General features: G+C 42.3%; 1 protein-coding gene across 7 annotated transcripts in view; it reads left to right on the plus strand.

The window, feature by feature from the left end:
* The window catches only part of LOC307250800 (pleckstrin homology domain-containing family A member 7-like), a 132,851-nt gene that overhangs the window by 32,729 nt on the left and 84,933 nt on the right, over nt 1–15,189 (plus strand). For 2 of the 7 annotated variants that reach the window (XM_080028004.1, XM_080028006.1), the window contains exon 1: nt 4,297–5,269. The exons of the other annotated variants lie outside the window; for them this stretch is intronic. In XM_080028004.1, coding sequence (XP_079884130.1) covers nt 5,199–5,269 — 71 coding nt within the window. In that variant the 5' untranslated portion in view covers nt 4,297–5,198. Of the gene's footprint in view, nt 1–4,296; nt 5,270–15,189 lie in introns of those variants that run through there. 7 annotated transcript variants of the gene reach the window in all.

Here is a 15,189-nt window from a genome sequence, read left to right on the forward strand (position 1 = left end):
TCCTTCCTTCCTACCTTCTCTGAGTTCCTTTCATCCTTCCTATTCTCTTCTCTGCCTCTGTTTCTACCTTATTTTATTCTACCCTTTTTTCCGTTTCTCATCACAGCAAAGAGGCCTGGTGCAATCGACCAATGAAAACCACAATGTCCCCTAGTGACGCCCCCAACACATGTCAATGAGTTGTGGACAGTTTCATTGAAGATAAAAAAAAGTAGTAAGATAAAAAAAAAAAAAAGTAGCAAAAAAGCAGCTGTCATTTTGACTATTGGGTTTGAGTCATACTGTGAAATGTCTCCAGTAAAATGAAACAGGACCTGTAGTCACTAGTCAATCTGTTTTGATGAGAATACATGAGCTGCATTCTGCCTGGGTGAGCGGATGGACACTCTTTGATGACAGTTTGTTAAGTGGGTGATGAGTGCCACGAGCAAACATTGCACCGTCTGTGGGGAAACAAATCCCTTTCCTCTCATAAGACTATAAGGGATTTCCACTTCTGACACGGGACAGTGATGCAAGACGATTGTAACAATGTCACAACACAGTGTAAGATGTTATCAATGAATGGGTGTATCCGTCTAGAAGCCCAATCAGCGAACATTCATGTATTATCTGATAAGAGTTCATGTCACCCCCTCTGCACTAATTATGACAATAATAATCTTTATTGGTAAAGCACCCTCGTACAACCACAGGGTCGGTGGTTCGATCATTTGCATGCTATCGGTGTATGTGCGTGAATGGTAACGTGGGAATGGGAACAGGTCTCCCTTGAAAAAGAGTGTCCGGTCTCAATGGGATTTACCTGGCTGTATGAATGAAGGGCACATTTTTTTTTATCTGATTCTGACAAAAAGTGATTTTGACAACAAGCAATATTTCTGAGCTTGAATTATGTGCAGCACTTTTACTGGGTTACTTTGATTACCTGTTTTGTACCTATTTTTGTGAAGCTCTTCTGTAACCTAGGTTTTTGAATAGTGCTATATAAACTACATTTTAATGTACTTTTAATCACTTCCTACATGGCATCAGCGTTTCGTAGCCACTGCCTCCCTTAGTGACGGCGAACCATCTTTTAGTATCTTATTACAGCGAGTCTGGACCCTGGAGGGAAGCTGTCATGTTGCCAGCTCGGTTGCCGTGTCACCACCAGCATTCTTTCCCCAGGTGCAGTGGTGAGTGGCCGTCCTTGCAGTGGGGTCACACGCACACGCACGCGCACACACACACACACGCACACACACAACACACAACACACACACACACACACACAGACACACACACACACACACACACACACACACACACACACACACACACACACACACACACACACACACACACACACACACACACACACACACACACACACACACATACACACACACACACACACAGCAGTGCCCTGCTTATTGGGGCACTGGAGTAGCCCACCTCTCCAGGGGCCTCATTTATAAAGCTTTGCGTGGGATTCACGTGGAAGCTGGCGTACGGAAGAAATGTAGGATGTACGTGCGAACAAAAATATTCGGATTTATAAAACAGTGCGCACTCACGTCCTACGCCTGTTTCCCTTTATAAATCACAATCCACTCTAAATGTGGCGCAGCCTTTGCGGGCTTCACGTAACGCCCATATTTACCCATACATAGTCATTGACACGCCCAAATTAATATCATTTACTGAGTGCATGAAGGCGGTAGTGGCAATCGCCGAATGAAAGGGAAATGGAAAAATAGACTCCACACGGTGTGGATCACTGCGGTCACGCCGAAGTACCCGTTGGAGAAGTGGCGACCAGGGAAAATTTAGTTTGGTGGCACAGTGTGAGGGTAAAGGCGTCAGAGTGCAGCCTGTGGCGATCTCTGTGAACGCTGTGGTCGAAATAAAAAGAAGCGATCCGACATAAAAGTGGACACAAAAAAGTGCATATCCTCACACAGCAGTGTTTGTGCCACGAGCGGGGGACACTGAGACCCCCCATGAGATACAGATTCGGAGAATTCATCTCGGTGCAGTGACGGGCGGCGGAGGGTTAATAATAAACTTCACAGTCCCTTTCAAAACACAGTTACGACGTGCTTGAACACAAAGAAAAACACATAGATAAAACGGACTAAAAGCCGCGAAAAATTAGCACAGTAGGCTATGTAATGTACAGTAGGCTTATGATTAGTGTGTGGAACTGTGTACTCCTGTCTGCCTGACTGAGGCATCGAGAACAGCGTCAGTGTAAAAGTAATAGGCTGTATTCCACCTCAATATTATCAGAATGAATCCAATAACATGCAGATAGGTTATTCTTTAATAGCCATAACTGCAGAGCTTATTCAAACGTTTTTTTTTGCACTCATACATCTCCGTTTGTAGGCTATTTAAGATCCTAATTCGTTTAGTTTTTGTTGGTATCACTCCATGGAAAAATCCGTGGAGGAATTGTTTTTATTAGTTGTAAGAATGGCTTCATCCGTTTTGCAAAGGAACTCCCTATATGATAGACCTACATGGCTTATAATAAAAGGCCTATATCTGGATTCATTTTACACAAACACATTCGTTCTCGCACTTCATACATGTGCCGACGGAGTCGCCGTTTCTCTTTTCTCCACTTTCTGTGCGTACGCATGGGTCAGAGTTTGCGTGGAGGACCGCACTCTTCCCGTCAAGTTTGTTTTTTATAAATCCCAATATTTGCTTAGAAATTGGCGTGCGCCCTCTTCTGGGCGTACGCAAGCTTTATAAATGAGGCCCCAGGGAGACAAGGCTTCTCTGTTTAGCTGCCCAGAGGTGACCCTTCACCTGCAGGGCCAAGTGTGCTGATCAGGGAGGTTCTGACTCACCTGCTGTCATCTAAAACAGACTGTGTGTGTGTGTGTGTGTGTGTGTGTGTGTGTGTGTGTGTGTGTCTGCTTTTGGCTCTCCGATCTATTTCTATATTTATCTATCTGGCTTCTCACCCCATTAGTGTAATATATTTCTTCTCCCTTGTGTTGTATTTCCTTGGTGTCTACATATCTTAGTCAGACTAGCTGTGTTGTTGACATGCACCCAATAATGTGACTCTTGCCAATATTGAAATTGACAGCACACCCGAGCCATTCGCTCTTACATAAGGAATATTTATATATCATATTTGTAGGGCTAATCTATGAAGAAAAAAAGAACACTTTAAGAATGGTGTTGTACTTTTGTTTAACACTGTTGTTAATAAAGTGGAAATTGTTTGCTTATTCATCGATTGCTTTAATGAAAGTTAGTGAATGAAATGCATGTTTTTGCATTTTGGACTGTTGTTGGTTGGACTTATCCGGCAAACAGTAGATGTCGCCTTTGGCTTTGAAAAACTGCGATTTTTCACCAATTTCTTACTTAGTAGAGAGTCTTGTAAAAGGATACACCTATGATGTAATGTTTAGATATAATTCCATTGAAGGACAGTGGACAACAAAACTGAGTTATATTCTTTTTTTTATTTGCCGATGCACAAGTCAGGTGTAAGGCTGGGTCTTTGGCGGAAACCAAAATACCATACAACATTGTTTGTGAAGAGTAAAACATACTTTAAAGTATTACAACCTGATTTTCCTTTTTTCCGACAACTTGCTCAATGGCAAATGCACCTTCACAAATCCCTCACACAGTGCTTCAAGGTGTGTGCAGCAGCATATTCTCCCTGACCTCTGTTTATAGACCTAAAGTACTTTTCATACTTTACTGTGATTACTGAACCACACTTGACTCCAATCACAAGAGCCCTGGCAGAGGTAAGGTAGAGGTGTTTACATGGCCTCCAAACAGTCTCACATTCAGCTCTTATTACACTCTAATCACGTTCCTTGTGTGCATGTAAACACTGTCACGGTCTCTCTTTCCTCGTTCCTCGTTCTTAATTTGTCTCGTGTCCTGACACACACACACACACGCACACGCACACTCACTCACTCACACACACACACACACACACACACACACACACACACACACACACAGTCGCTCTCTCAGCGGTGTGTATCCTGCAAGCTGAGCATGAGGCGGGAAAAGGAATGTCGCTTTGCTCTGTTTACCTCTTCCTCGTTTTCTCTTTCACTCTCTCTCTCTCTCTGCCACCTCCCTCCTCCATCTCTCTCTCTATCTGTGTCTCTCTCTCTGGCTCTCTCTCTTTCTCCCTCTCTCTCTCTCTCTCTCTCTCTCTCTCCCTCTCTCTCTCTCTCTCTCTCTCTCTGCGTGAGTATGCTCAGTCATTCGGCTGCGTGCCCCGCTGTTGTTGTGTGAGGCTGGAGAAGCCGGTGGGAAGAGTGGTGTGATCGGGGGGAATGAGCTCTTGTGTGTGTGTGTGTCGGAGGAACCCAGGGCTTTACCTCCGAGACAAACTACATACAGCCTGAGCAAGCAAACACTCTCTGGATTCTAACCTGCTCACGTTGGGAACGGATGGATTTTTTTTTTTGCACCCGTGAACTTTGGAGGGAACGCACCGCACGTGTGAAAGACAACACCGTCTCCTCTGTAGCATCAGGGATTGCTGGGAACTCGGACATCTCTGGAAAAAACAACCTACTGCTTATCTCTTCAGACACCATCTGATGTCGACCTGCGCCTATAGGAGGGTTGAAAAAACGTGCCAAAGCCAAATCATTGAGATGTATTTGGGTGGAAAGTGAGACGCATGATTAACCATGATTTAACAGGAGAAGATACAGCTGAAAGAGCAAGCTGATCCTGAAAAAGACATCTGTTTCCACCTGGTATTTTGAGAGAGGAGGGGGGGACAATGACCGGTTTGAGAGGCAGAAATTAAAGGAGTCGCTTGTGTGATGTCAGACTTCACCTGGGGCTGTGTGCAGTAGACTCTGCTGACTAGTCATTGAGGGGGGGGCGGCGGTGTCGGGAGCAGACTACATTTCCAGGTGTGAGAAAACCACACCAGACTTGACTCACCTGACACCATCCCTTCCCTGTGTTCTGGGATCAGCCCTAAAGTCATTTTCTCACCTCCATCCTCTCTGTATAATCCCTTGTTCTCAAACACCGCTGGGTTTTCACTCCCGATGGAGCAAGAAAACCAGAGAAGGAGAGACGCTGATTAATGTGACTCCCAGCCACAGCCTCTGTCCGATCCCACGGCTCTAGAAATAGGAAGCGGATACTTCTTGTAATTGTGAACTTGTCATCGTTTGGAACAAGAGAGAAGCACCATGTGGAATCAGTCTGGATACTGCAATCACATCCCTCAGGCCGGATATCCCTTCTACCATGCGCCCTGCAGGTACGCTATGGCACCCACACAATGGAGCCCTGAGGTCCGTCTGCCTCTGGCTCTGTAGGGCAGTTACAGTAACTTGTTAAAGTTGTTTGCTGCTTGTTTTGAGGTCTGGTGACTTGGTCTGCAGGTACGCTATCACACCCAGTATGTTCCCCCTGAGCTCTGCGTCTCTAGTCAACCCTGGAGTTGCAAGCCCCCTTGGCTTTGTGGGAAGTTCCAGTAGCGTTAGAAGTCGCTTTCTTCTTGCCTATGCTCTGTAAATGAGTAGTTTTTGCACTTGGACTAAAGGGGTAGTTCCTATATTTTTGGTGATGAAAGTGATTCTGGACACTTTAACTTATGGCGTCTCTCAGCGGTCAATGCTTGGCCCACTGTATTTTCACAGTACAGATAATGGTTTTTGCCGTTTGAAAAAGGTGTTGATCCAATGAGTCAGATTTCAATGTGTCCTGGTGCATTGTAAACTAAGCCGGAGGTATGTTAGTCTTTTCTAAAGCAGAAATTTGGGACCAAACTGGTTTGCCAGGTAGGGTTTTTTTGGGCACATGGCTTGTAACAGAACCTCAAAACTGGTTTTGCCTGTTCAGAATAATGGAGGTTAGCCAGCTATGTTGGTCATAGTGGCGGGAAGTAGTGGGTGTTTTAAAGGTGGAGTCAGTGATCCTGGAGAAAGCTTGTTTTCAAAATCAATGAATATTTCCTCATGATTCAAACATGAGCACTCACAGTACAGAGACAGACAGGTAGTGGATCGTTATATCGAAACATTGATTGATTTTGGCAAAAAGTGATTTTGACAGCAAACATTCAACTGCTGACTCCACCTTTAAAGCATTGAGCTGCTATCATGTTCGCTAACATCCTCCTACAGTAAGAATTGTTAGCTAATTGTCCACACCGTACATGGACGAATATCTGTAACCCAATTTCCCTCTCTTAAAGAATCCTGGATCAAAAGCTGATTACATAAGATTTTTTTACTAGTCCTCTTCCATTATGTCCCTAGTGCCCACCCTTTCCATTTCAGCCCTGAATGACATCATTACATTTATCACAGGGATTTCAGACGTGACCCAGTCTCAAATGAACACCATCAATCCTCATCCCCCGAGGGCACAGCGGACCCCTGCCTGCCTACGCCTCTTTCCCTGTCAGATACTGTAATAGTCTCTAACCTCTTAAGGCTGCCGGAGCCCAGCCACCAGAATACTGATTCACTATTCACTAGTTATTTATGAAATCCCTGTGTGGTGCTTGGGCATAATGGGGACATGGTTTAAAAATGAATATAGCATGATGAATGATAAACATATAAAGTGATGGCTATGTACTTCTGGTGCTACTGGGTTGGGTGGTGAGTGCACATGTCTATGTCTATCTGTCTATCTGTCTATCTGTCTATCTGTCTGTCTGTCTGTCTGTCTGTCTGTCTGTCTGTCTGTCTGTCTGTCTGTCTGTCTGTCTGTCTGTCTGTCTATCCAAATACACTCAGAGAAATATTAAAAAAATGTAAGTAAGAAAAAAAAAAGTTAATAAGAGGAACGTCACATTTTAACATACAGTATGCCTACTCTCCCACCATATTGTCCTTATCTAACCATGCTGTACTAATAGTTACATGTGGAGCAGCAGCAGCCAGCAGTAGGGGTGGTCTGCTCCGGGGGGGAAGAGGGATTCAGCTGATGAGTGAGTCATACCTCAGACCACCGGGCAGGTCACTGACCTGTAGGATCAGCCAGAGAGAGAGAGAGAGATAGAGATAGAGAGAGACAGAGAGGGAGAGGGAGAGAGAGAGTCATAGAGAGAGAAAGAAAGAGAGAGACAGACAGAGAGAGAGAGAGAGAGAGAGAGAGAGAGAGAGAGAGAGAGAAGGAGATAGAGAGAGAGTACACAGGAATCCAGAGGAAATTGCCCAGAGCTCCAAAACAAACTAACCAGCGCTATCCACTCCCACTCCTAGTCTCTTACGTTGAAGCGCTCTGACTCACTCTGTGAATGTTCCAAACGTAGCCCCATCACCTCATGGAGCCAAGCCAGAGTCAACACGGTTCTGTATGAAATGCAAAGTCTGACATGCTTAAGAATTGGATAGCTGCAGGAGATGAGCTACTTACTGTCAGTTTTAACGCTTGCCTTGTTCTGTGTTTATAAGATTCGTCAGTCGCCACGTAACTGCTCCTCACAATCCGCTATACCTGTGGCCCACCATGGCTAGCGACATGCCCGTTTACAGAGCCTACACTGTGTATTAACATTGGATTTTTTTTTCAGCACACACAAAAAAACAGTACGGACAGCTAGCGAACCATGAGGAGATATTCACTGATTTTGGTAACAAGTAATCTCCAGAATTGCTGATTTAAAAAAAAAAAGACAAAAAAAAAAGCTTCAAATAAAAACAATACATTACTTTATAGAGGTAGGGGCATTTTCTTTCTACCAAAGCTGGTTGTATGAACTCAGTAAAGGTTCACTGATACTTTGGCGAGGCCGCTCTGGTTAATGATTGGCTCACCTGCCAACAGGCCCGGCTCTGGGACAATACCAGACTCCGCCTCCATTCCGCCGCTTAATCCAATCTGTTTACATTCAAATGACGAGGTGTTCATTCGCTGTTTGAGGAAGTCCTTTAGCCCGGACCCCGTTTTGTTTGGTGGCTAATCCAGCATAAGCCAGTATCGTCAGTCAACCGTGGAGGCTTGAGGTGAGCGTGAGAGCTTAATGAGGGCCTGCGTGTGTTTGCCTCAGAGTATTGATTGTTTTGTGTGTTTGGTGTGTGTGTGTGTGTGTGTGTGTGTGTGTGTGTGTGTGTGTGTGTGTGTGTGTGTGTGTGTGCGCGTGCTGAAGCGTGTAATTGAGTGTTCATGTGTTGTGTTTTCTAACTAGACATCTTCTCTTTAGTGTTTGATGAGATACGTTGTGAAATGCTTGACAAGTGCAAGAAATTCAACCGTGGGATATTTATTTCAGATATGAATAAGTTAGACCCTGTGTATGAATGTTGCATCATATTCTGCAGTGGGTGAACAGAGAGTGTTAATTGGACAGAAGAAGTATAAAAAGAATACAATAGAGTGTCCTGGGAGTGACATGTGACATAGGTCATGACACAGATTCAAACTCACAACACGGCACATAACCCAGACACCTCAGAGGTGTGCACTTAACCTGCATGTGAGGATTCCACTTTGTGTATACTGTGTGTGTGTGTGTGTGTGTGTGTGTGTGTGTGTGTGTGTGTGTGTGTGTGTGTGTGTGTGTGTGTGTGTGTGTGTGTGTGTGTGTGTGTGTGTGTGTGTGTGTGTGTGTGTGTGTGTGTGTGTGTGTGTGTGTGTGTGTGTGTGTGTGTGTGTGTGTGTGTGTGTAGGGCTGTCGGCTTCACAACATCTCAGTGAAGTAAATGGATATAGACGGGTGGCTCAGCAGGAGGTGAATGGAGCAGATTGTCTGAAAGCCTTTGCCTCATCCACACACACACACGCACACACACGCACACGCACACACACGCACACGCACACGCACACACAGCACTCTATTTCACTTTTTCCTGCACCAATACATACAAAGGCACAATTATTACATAATGCGGACTTATAATTGACTCTGGTTGAACTTAAGAGAACCCTTGACCTCTCTTAAATGTTCTAATGGCAAAGTGTGTGTGTGTGTGTGTGTGTGTGTGTGTGTGTGTGTGTGTGTGTGTGTGTGTGTGTGTGTGTGTGTGTGTGTGTGTGTGTGTGTGTGTGTGTGTGTGTGTGTGTGTGTGTGTGTGTGTGTGTGTGTGTGTGTGTGTGTGTGTGTGTGTGTGTGTGTGTGTGTGTGTGTGAGAGATTGTCCTCTAATCTCCAGACGTGGACTGAATAATGGCAGAGACAAATTAAACTCGGCAAGAAGAAGATCTATTAAAGTGGCGCTGCCCACTGTCTCCTGTCGTTTAGGTCATTCAATGCATTTGCATAAAAGGATTCCATGCTGGTGAGGGGACCAGTGTGAGCTTTTAGTGTTAAACTGCATTTTAAGGCAGAGAATAAATAACTTTGAGGAGACTGTTAGTGGTAATAACTGTATAGCCAGGGACACGGTAGCAAGGTTGTAAGTTGCAAAGGGACTATACTGTGAATATCTAAATTGACACTTAAAAAGTTCCCCAGACATTTCATAGAATATCTTGTGGAATTAATATAGATTTTCCTAATACAGTAGTTTGGAGAACTCTTCAGTTGGCACTTCATATTTCTAACTACCAGATATTAACATATAAATGCCGCTGCTACTGTTTCTGCTACTGTTTATTACTGGCCATTGTACTGCGGGGTAGTTGTGCATTTGACGGAAATACTGCTTGCCACAAAAATGGCAAAGTATTTAATTGGAAAACAACTGAATACATAGCCTGGAGCGGTATAATTTTCTGGCACTGCAGCAGCCCAGCTTTAGGGACTGTGCCAACTTCACATTACCTACCAGCATACTCTAGAATATAACACAATTAAGAGTGTGTGCATGGACAATTTTGGGACGAATTAAAGAGGAAAAAATGGCCTTGCCTCCAGCTTTCTGTACTCTGGGAATAAATTAATACATCTTAGATGCAAAAATTAACAAAAAAAATTCACCAAAAACAAATGTATCACCCACTCACACACACACAATGCCCTTTTGTATTTTTCACAACATTGAAACTGAGACATTTCACAGGAGAAATGTGCAAACTGGCAGAAAGGCAAAAGCACAAGCATTTTGACCAGGCAGCATCATCATATCCTGGGAGTCTGTTGGAGAATGTGTCAGTCAGTGTCTGTGTCTGTCGTCTCCTTCTCCTGAGTGTTGACACACTGCTGTGGATGGATGTTTGATGAAGATGACACTTTGACAAAATGAATTCCCTACTAGTCGCTCTCAGGGAGGCTGGCCTTATGTCACAAAGTGTGGGGCTGTCACAGCAGCAGTTTGGGATGAGAGAGAGAAATAGAGAAAGAGGTAGAGAGAGGGAGAGAGGGAGAGAGAAAGAGGGAGAGATAGAGAGAGAGGGAGAGAGAGAAAGAGGGAGCGATAGATAGAGAGAGATAAAGAGAAGGAGAGAGAGAGCTGTCATGGTTGTGGCATTTGTTTCATTGTGGTTTATCTACGGCAGCGTTGATGTGGTAAAAAAGAATTGTGATTTTAAATGTTGTTGTCAGTGGGTTTTCGTTTAGAAGTCAGGAAAACACAGCAATCTTAGTTTCTTATGTTAACAGGAAATGTCAAGGGTTGTGTTTTTTATAATATCAAGTGCAGCGGCTATTGGGTTGCAACACATGCAAGTTTTAATAGGCTCATTAATGGCTTTGATGTGCATTATGATTTATCGTTGTTTTTTAATCTCAAGGCTATTAAGGCTATTAGGTTTCAGCACTGGAGCTTAATCTGTATTCAGATGCTTCATTATGAAATCACACACTAATTCTTAATATTAGGATGGTAATGTGTTGATGCACTCGGGGGAAATTAGACTAAATTGTTTTGTTATTTTCTATTGTAATGTAAATATACACAGAGATCTTGGTTTCTCATCTGAACAGGACATGTCAGTGGTCTGTTATGATCTACTGATTTTCTTTAATTGGATTGGTCACAGAAAGATATGATCATATTGTTAATTCGTGATCGAGTCAATCGAGTTATCTAGTAATCTTAGTCGCTGCTCCAATCCTGTTTTTAAAAAAAATTCATATTGTCCAAAGTAATAATTCCAAGCAAATATTAAAAAGAGTCTTTCAAAATGGGTTTTTTTGTTTTACACATTTGAAGAGTTGTATTTGATATTAGGGTGTAATCATAGAAGTGATATGTTTTATATGAATATAATGAAAAGAATCAGATCATTTTGATTAGCGCGTATATCATCATTGTGAAATTACAAAGCTTAAGATTTACATTAAATTCACAATTTTAAATTGTTTAGCTGTTTGAAGAAAAAAACTAAGGCTGTTTGGAGTTCTGGGAACGGTCTAAAAAAAATGATAATTGTATTTTCTCTTACTGAGAAAGGCGTTATGTTTTGATTGCATCACATTGTTGTCAGATGAATGGCTTGCTGCATATTCTTCTGCATATTGTCAACACATCAGTCAAAGATCCACAGACCTATCTCAGCCTCCAGGGGAACAAAGCAAACTCGGGATTCGAAATGGAAAAATAAAATACTTTTTCTCTGACATTTTTCTACTGTCAACAATGTTGAACAGTTTGTTCTATTGGAAAAGGATGGCGAATTAGTATGATATCCAAGTTCACAATCTGATTTCACATTCTTCGATGGGACTCTGTCCAAATGTCACCCTTATTGTAATTCTAGACCCTGTCCCAACCTGTTTAATTCATGAGAGTTGGGCCAGAATACAAACAGGCTGAATTGTTTTATCAGTGTAGCCGGGACATGGAGAGTTCAAAGAAGGTTTTGTGACTAAATCCGGGGCCAGAAAGCTATTGCTGTGGCGGGTTTAATCTGTGTTCTTTTTTTGACAATGTTTTCATCAGATGGTGTGTGTGTGTGTGTGTGTGTGTGTGTGTGTGTGACTGTGTGTGTGTGTGTTTGACTGTGTGTGTGTGTGTGTGTGACTGTGTGTGTGTGTGTGTTTGAGGATCAGGGCTGAGAGAGGATGGAAAACAGCTGTGAGCATATGCAGTTTGAATTAACACAAGATGACAAGACATCTCTAGTCTACTACCAACCCATAAAAATGTTCCTAAAATCTCCCTGGATATGGGTTTATTCGATGGATGGGCCGTGGCTTAGACTATCTCCTGACGGCCGCTGATTTTAAAGGCTTGAAGTCTGTGTATTTTGGCTGGATTGGAAGAGTAGCCACGATGCTGCACACTTGTTGTGGAAGTATGGCTTTCTGTTTGGGCCTCAGCCTCGGGAGGTAGGAGAGTATTGTATTGTCAAGAGCAATATCAGTACATCAGGAAAGAACCTGTGTGTGTGTGTGTGTGTGTGTGTGTGTGTGTGTGTGTGTGTGTGATTGTGTGTGTGTGTGTGTCTGTGTGTGTGTTTTCATTGTTGCAGTACTGAAGGGACATTCACAACATCCACTATCAGGAATGGGTGAACCTCGGCTGGCTTTCTGCCTCCTTCATGGCACAAAGGTTTTCTAAATGAAAAAGCCCTAAGCCTTGTATGAGGCGAAGTGGGGTCGCATATTGTGGAAAGACTTGATACATTTTCGCTTCAAAGACGGATACAGAGATAACATTTGAAATCGGTTTATCCACTCAACTATAACAGTGGATTTTTCCCTTTTCTATTTTTGTGCTTTTTTCAGTTTGATTTAATAATTGAGATATATTTCATAACAATATCCTCTTTCTCCAGCCTTAAAGGGGCAGTGTGTAACATTTTATGTAATTTATTAGCTAAAATCAATTTCCTCATTCATAAATATGTCCTCATTGGTGTAAAATCACCTCTGCCAATAATCCGAATTATCCTCCTGAGCGGAGAATTACAAATATTAATGTTACATTTTGTACATTGAGCAGGCAGGTCTTATGGAGGCATCCATGTTTTTGGAATGTCATCAGGTGCATTGTTCAGAATTTAGAATTGTTCTTGTCCTTGAAGTCCACTGTAGCTTCTGTTATTATTGAAAAGGGGTGGGGTTACCCAGGGAGGTTGCATTCTAGAACTTTCTTGATGACGTCATATTACACACTGCCCCTTTAAAGACCTACTTCACCGGTGAGAATATGAAGGTGTATTGAACTCTGAGATCCTATTTAGTATAAATGTGCAAAAAAAGCCTAGCCTGAGAAAAGGCAGAAAGAGTGTTTTATGGTCTCACTGTCTAACCCTACAATTTTCTTACTGTGACATCACAGTAAGAAAAATGTAGGGTTAGGATTAACAGGACAGCTGGGCTAAGGGAAGACTGAGGGAAGACTGAGGGAAGAAAAACCTCATTCATTATATCATAATAGTGATTTTATAATGATAGAACGCCGGTTCCGTATGGGTGAAGTATTCCTTTAAAATGACAAATGAGAGAGAAGATGTGGTGATAAGGATTTATTGCAATTTAGAATACATCTATTTTAGGAGGTCCTTTAAAGGTGGAGTCAGTGATTCTGGAGAATGCTTGTTGTCAACATCATTTTTTTTTGTCAAAATCAGTGAATATCTCCTAAATATCTGCATGAAATAAAAAACCCCAGGGATAATACACACCCGAGGCTCTGTAAACGTTTGTTTTAACACTGAATTATATTTAAGAGTTACACAGTTCGGACAGGTAGCGGCGGATCGTGAGATGAGATATTCACTGATTTTGGCAAACATAGATTTAGTCAACAAGTGTTTTTATGTCATTGTGTATGTGATGTGTTTATGTTGAAAAAGAAAAGTCAAAATATCCACAAAAAAGAACCAACGCTATCAGGATATTATCAAATCTGGTCTCAAGAAGGTTTCTGAGGGCAAAACGTTAAACTTTTAATAGGCTCATTAATGGCTTTGATGTGCATTATTTGCATATTATTATTTTTTATCTCAAGTGCAAAGGCTATTTAGGTTTCAGCACGGGAGCTTGATCTCTATTCAGATGCTTCATGATGATAATGTGTTGATGCCCTCGGGGGAAATTAGACTAAATTGTTTTGTTTTTATTCTGTAATTATCTTATTAAGGAGTTGAACCGTGATGACCGGACCGGATATATTATATATATTTTTTTTAAATATTATTTTTTAAATTTTTTTATAAGACAGATATAGAGAAACAGAGATGAAATGAGGCAGACAGGGGAATGACATGCAGAGAATGACCACCATTTGAACCTGTGGTCTGCTGCTTCTGTGGACTGAGCCTCTATGGGCGGGCGCTCTAACCACTACACCACCAGCGCCCCCGTATATGTGAATTTTGATATGTTCCTGCTCCACGTTCTCCATCTGCTAGTCACTGAAACCCTCTGATCCTGCCTCTCTCTCTCTCTCTCTCTCTCTCTCTCTCTCTCTCTCTCTCTCTCTCTCTCTCTCTCTCTCTCTCTCTCTCTCTCTTCTCTCTCTCTCTCTCTCTCTCTCTCGGGGGTCTCACATTACGCCCCAGCTGGTCCGGTCCGTGTGGGCTACAGCACGGCTCTAATCTCTGTCTAATCTGAGACAGCTTTGTGTCTGTAATCAAAGAACCCACTGTGTACTGTACTGTACAGGCAAGAAGAGGAGACTAGGCTGTGCATTGGAAGAAAAAAAATACACATAATATGATTCCAATCAAAAACCCAAGCACAGATTGTATTTTTTTATTTTTTTGCTTTGAAATATTTTAAATCTTTTTTCTGCTTTTATTAGATGTTTTAATCCTTTCAGCAGACTTGGTTATTACTTTGCAATAGCTTTAGACGAGATGGGTTGCCAGTTGCCTGACCAAATATTTTTGTCTTCTATCCAATAAGTCAACATGTAGTTAGGGATGTCAAGATACCATGAATATAATAATGGAGATACCAATACCAGTGAAATTAAAGGATTCTCCATTACCCAATTCGATACCATGGTTTCTTTAGTTTTAAAGATAGTTTGAAACTAAGTGCTTACCAAGGCTCTTCACTGCAGTTTTAACACAGCGCCATCATCACATCTGCTTTCAAGGAAATGGTGTATGTTTTTTGGAGGAATGCGCTTATTAACGCTCTTTTTTTGAGAGCGAGATGAATAGACTGACACCAATCTCATGTCTGTGTGTTAAATACAGAGCTGGAGGTAGGATGTGTTTAGCCTAGTAAGCAAAGAGAAACAGCTAGCCTGGCTTTGTTTAAAGGGAAAAATGTGCCAGTCAAAACGTAATCTTACCTCATTTAAACCCTAGATACAAGACATGTGCAAGATGGAAAACTAATACAATACCCTAGTGTGTAAAATGGTTCCATATCTGGGATTTTTGG

The sequence above is a fragment of the Ammodytes marinus genome, assembly GCF_949987685.1.
Source record: "Ammodytes marinus genome assembly, chromosome: 5".
Lineage (NCBI taxonomy): Eukaryota > Metazoa > Chordata > Actinopteri > Uranoscopiformes > Ammodytidae > Ammodytes > Ammodytes marinus.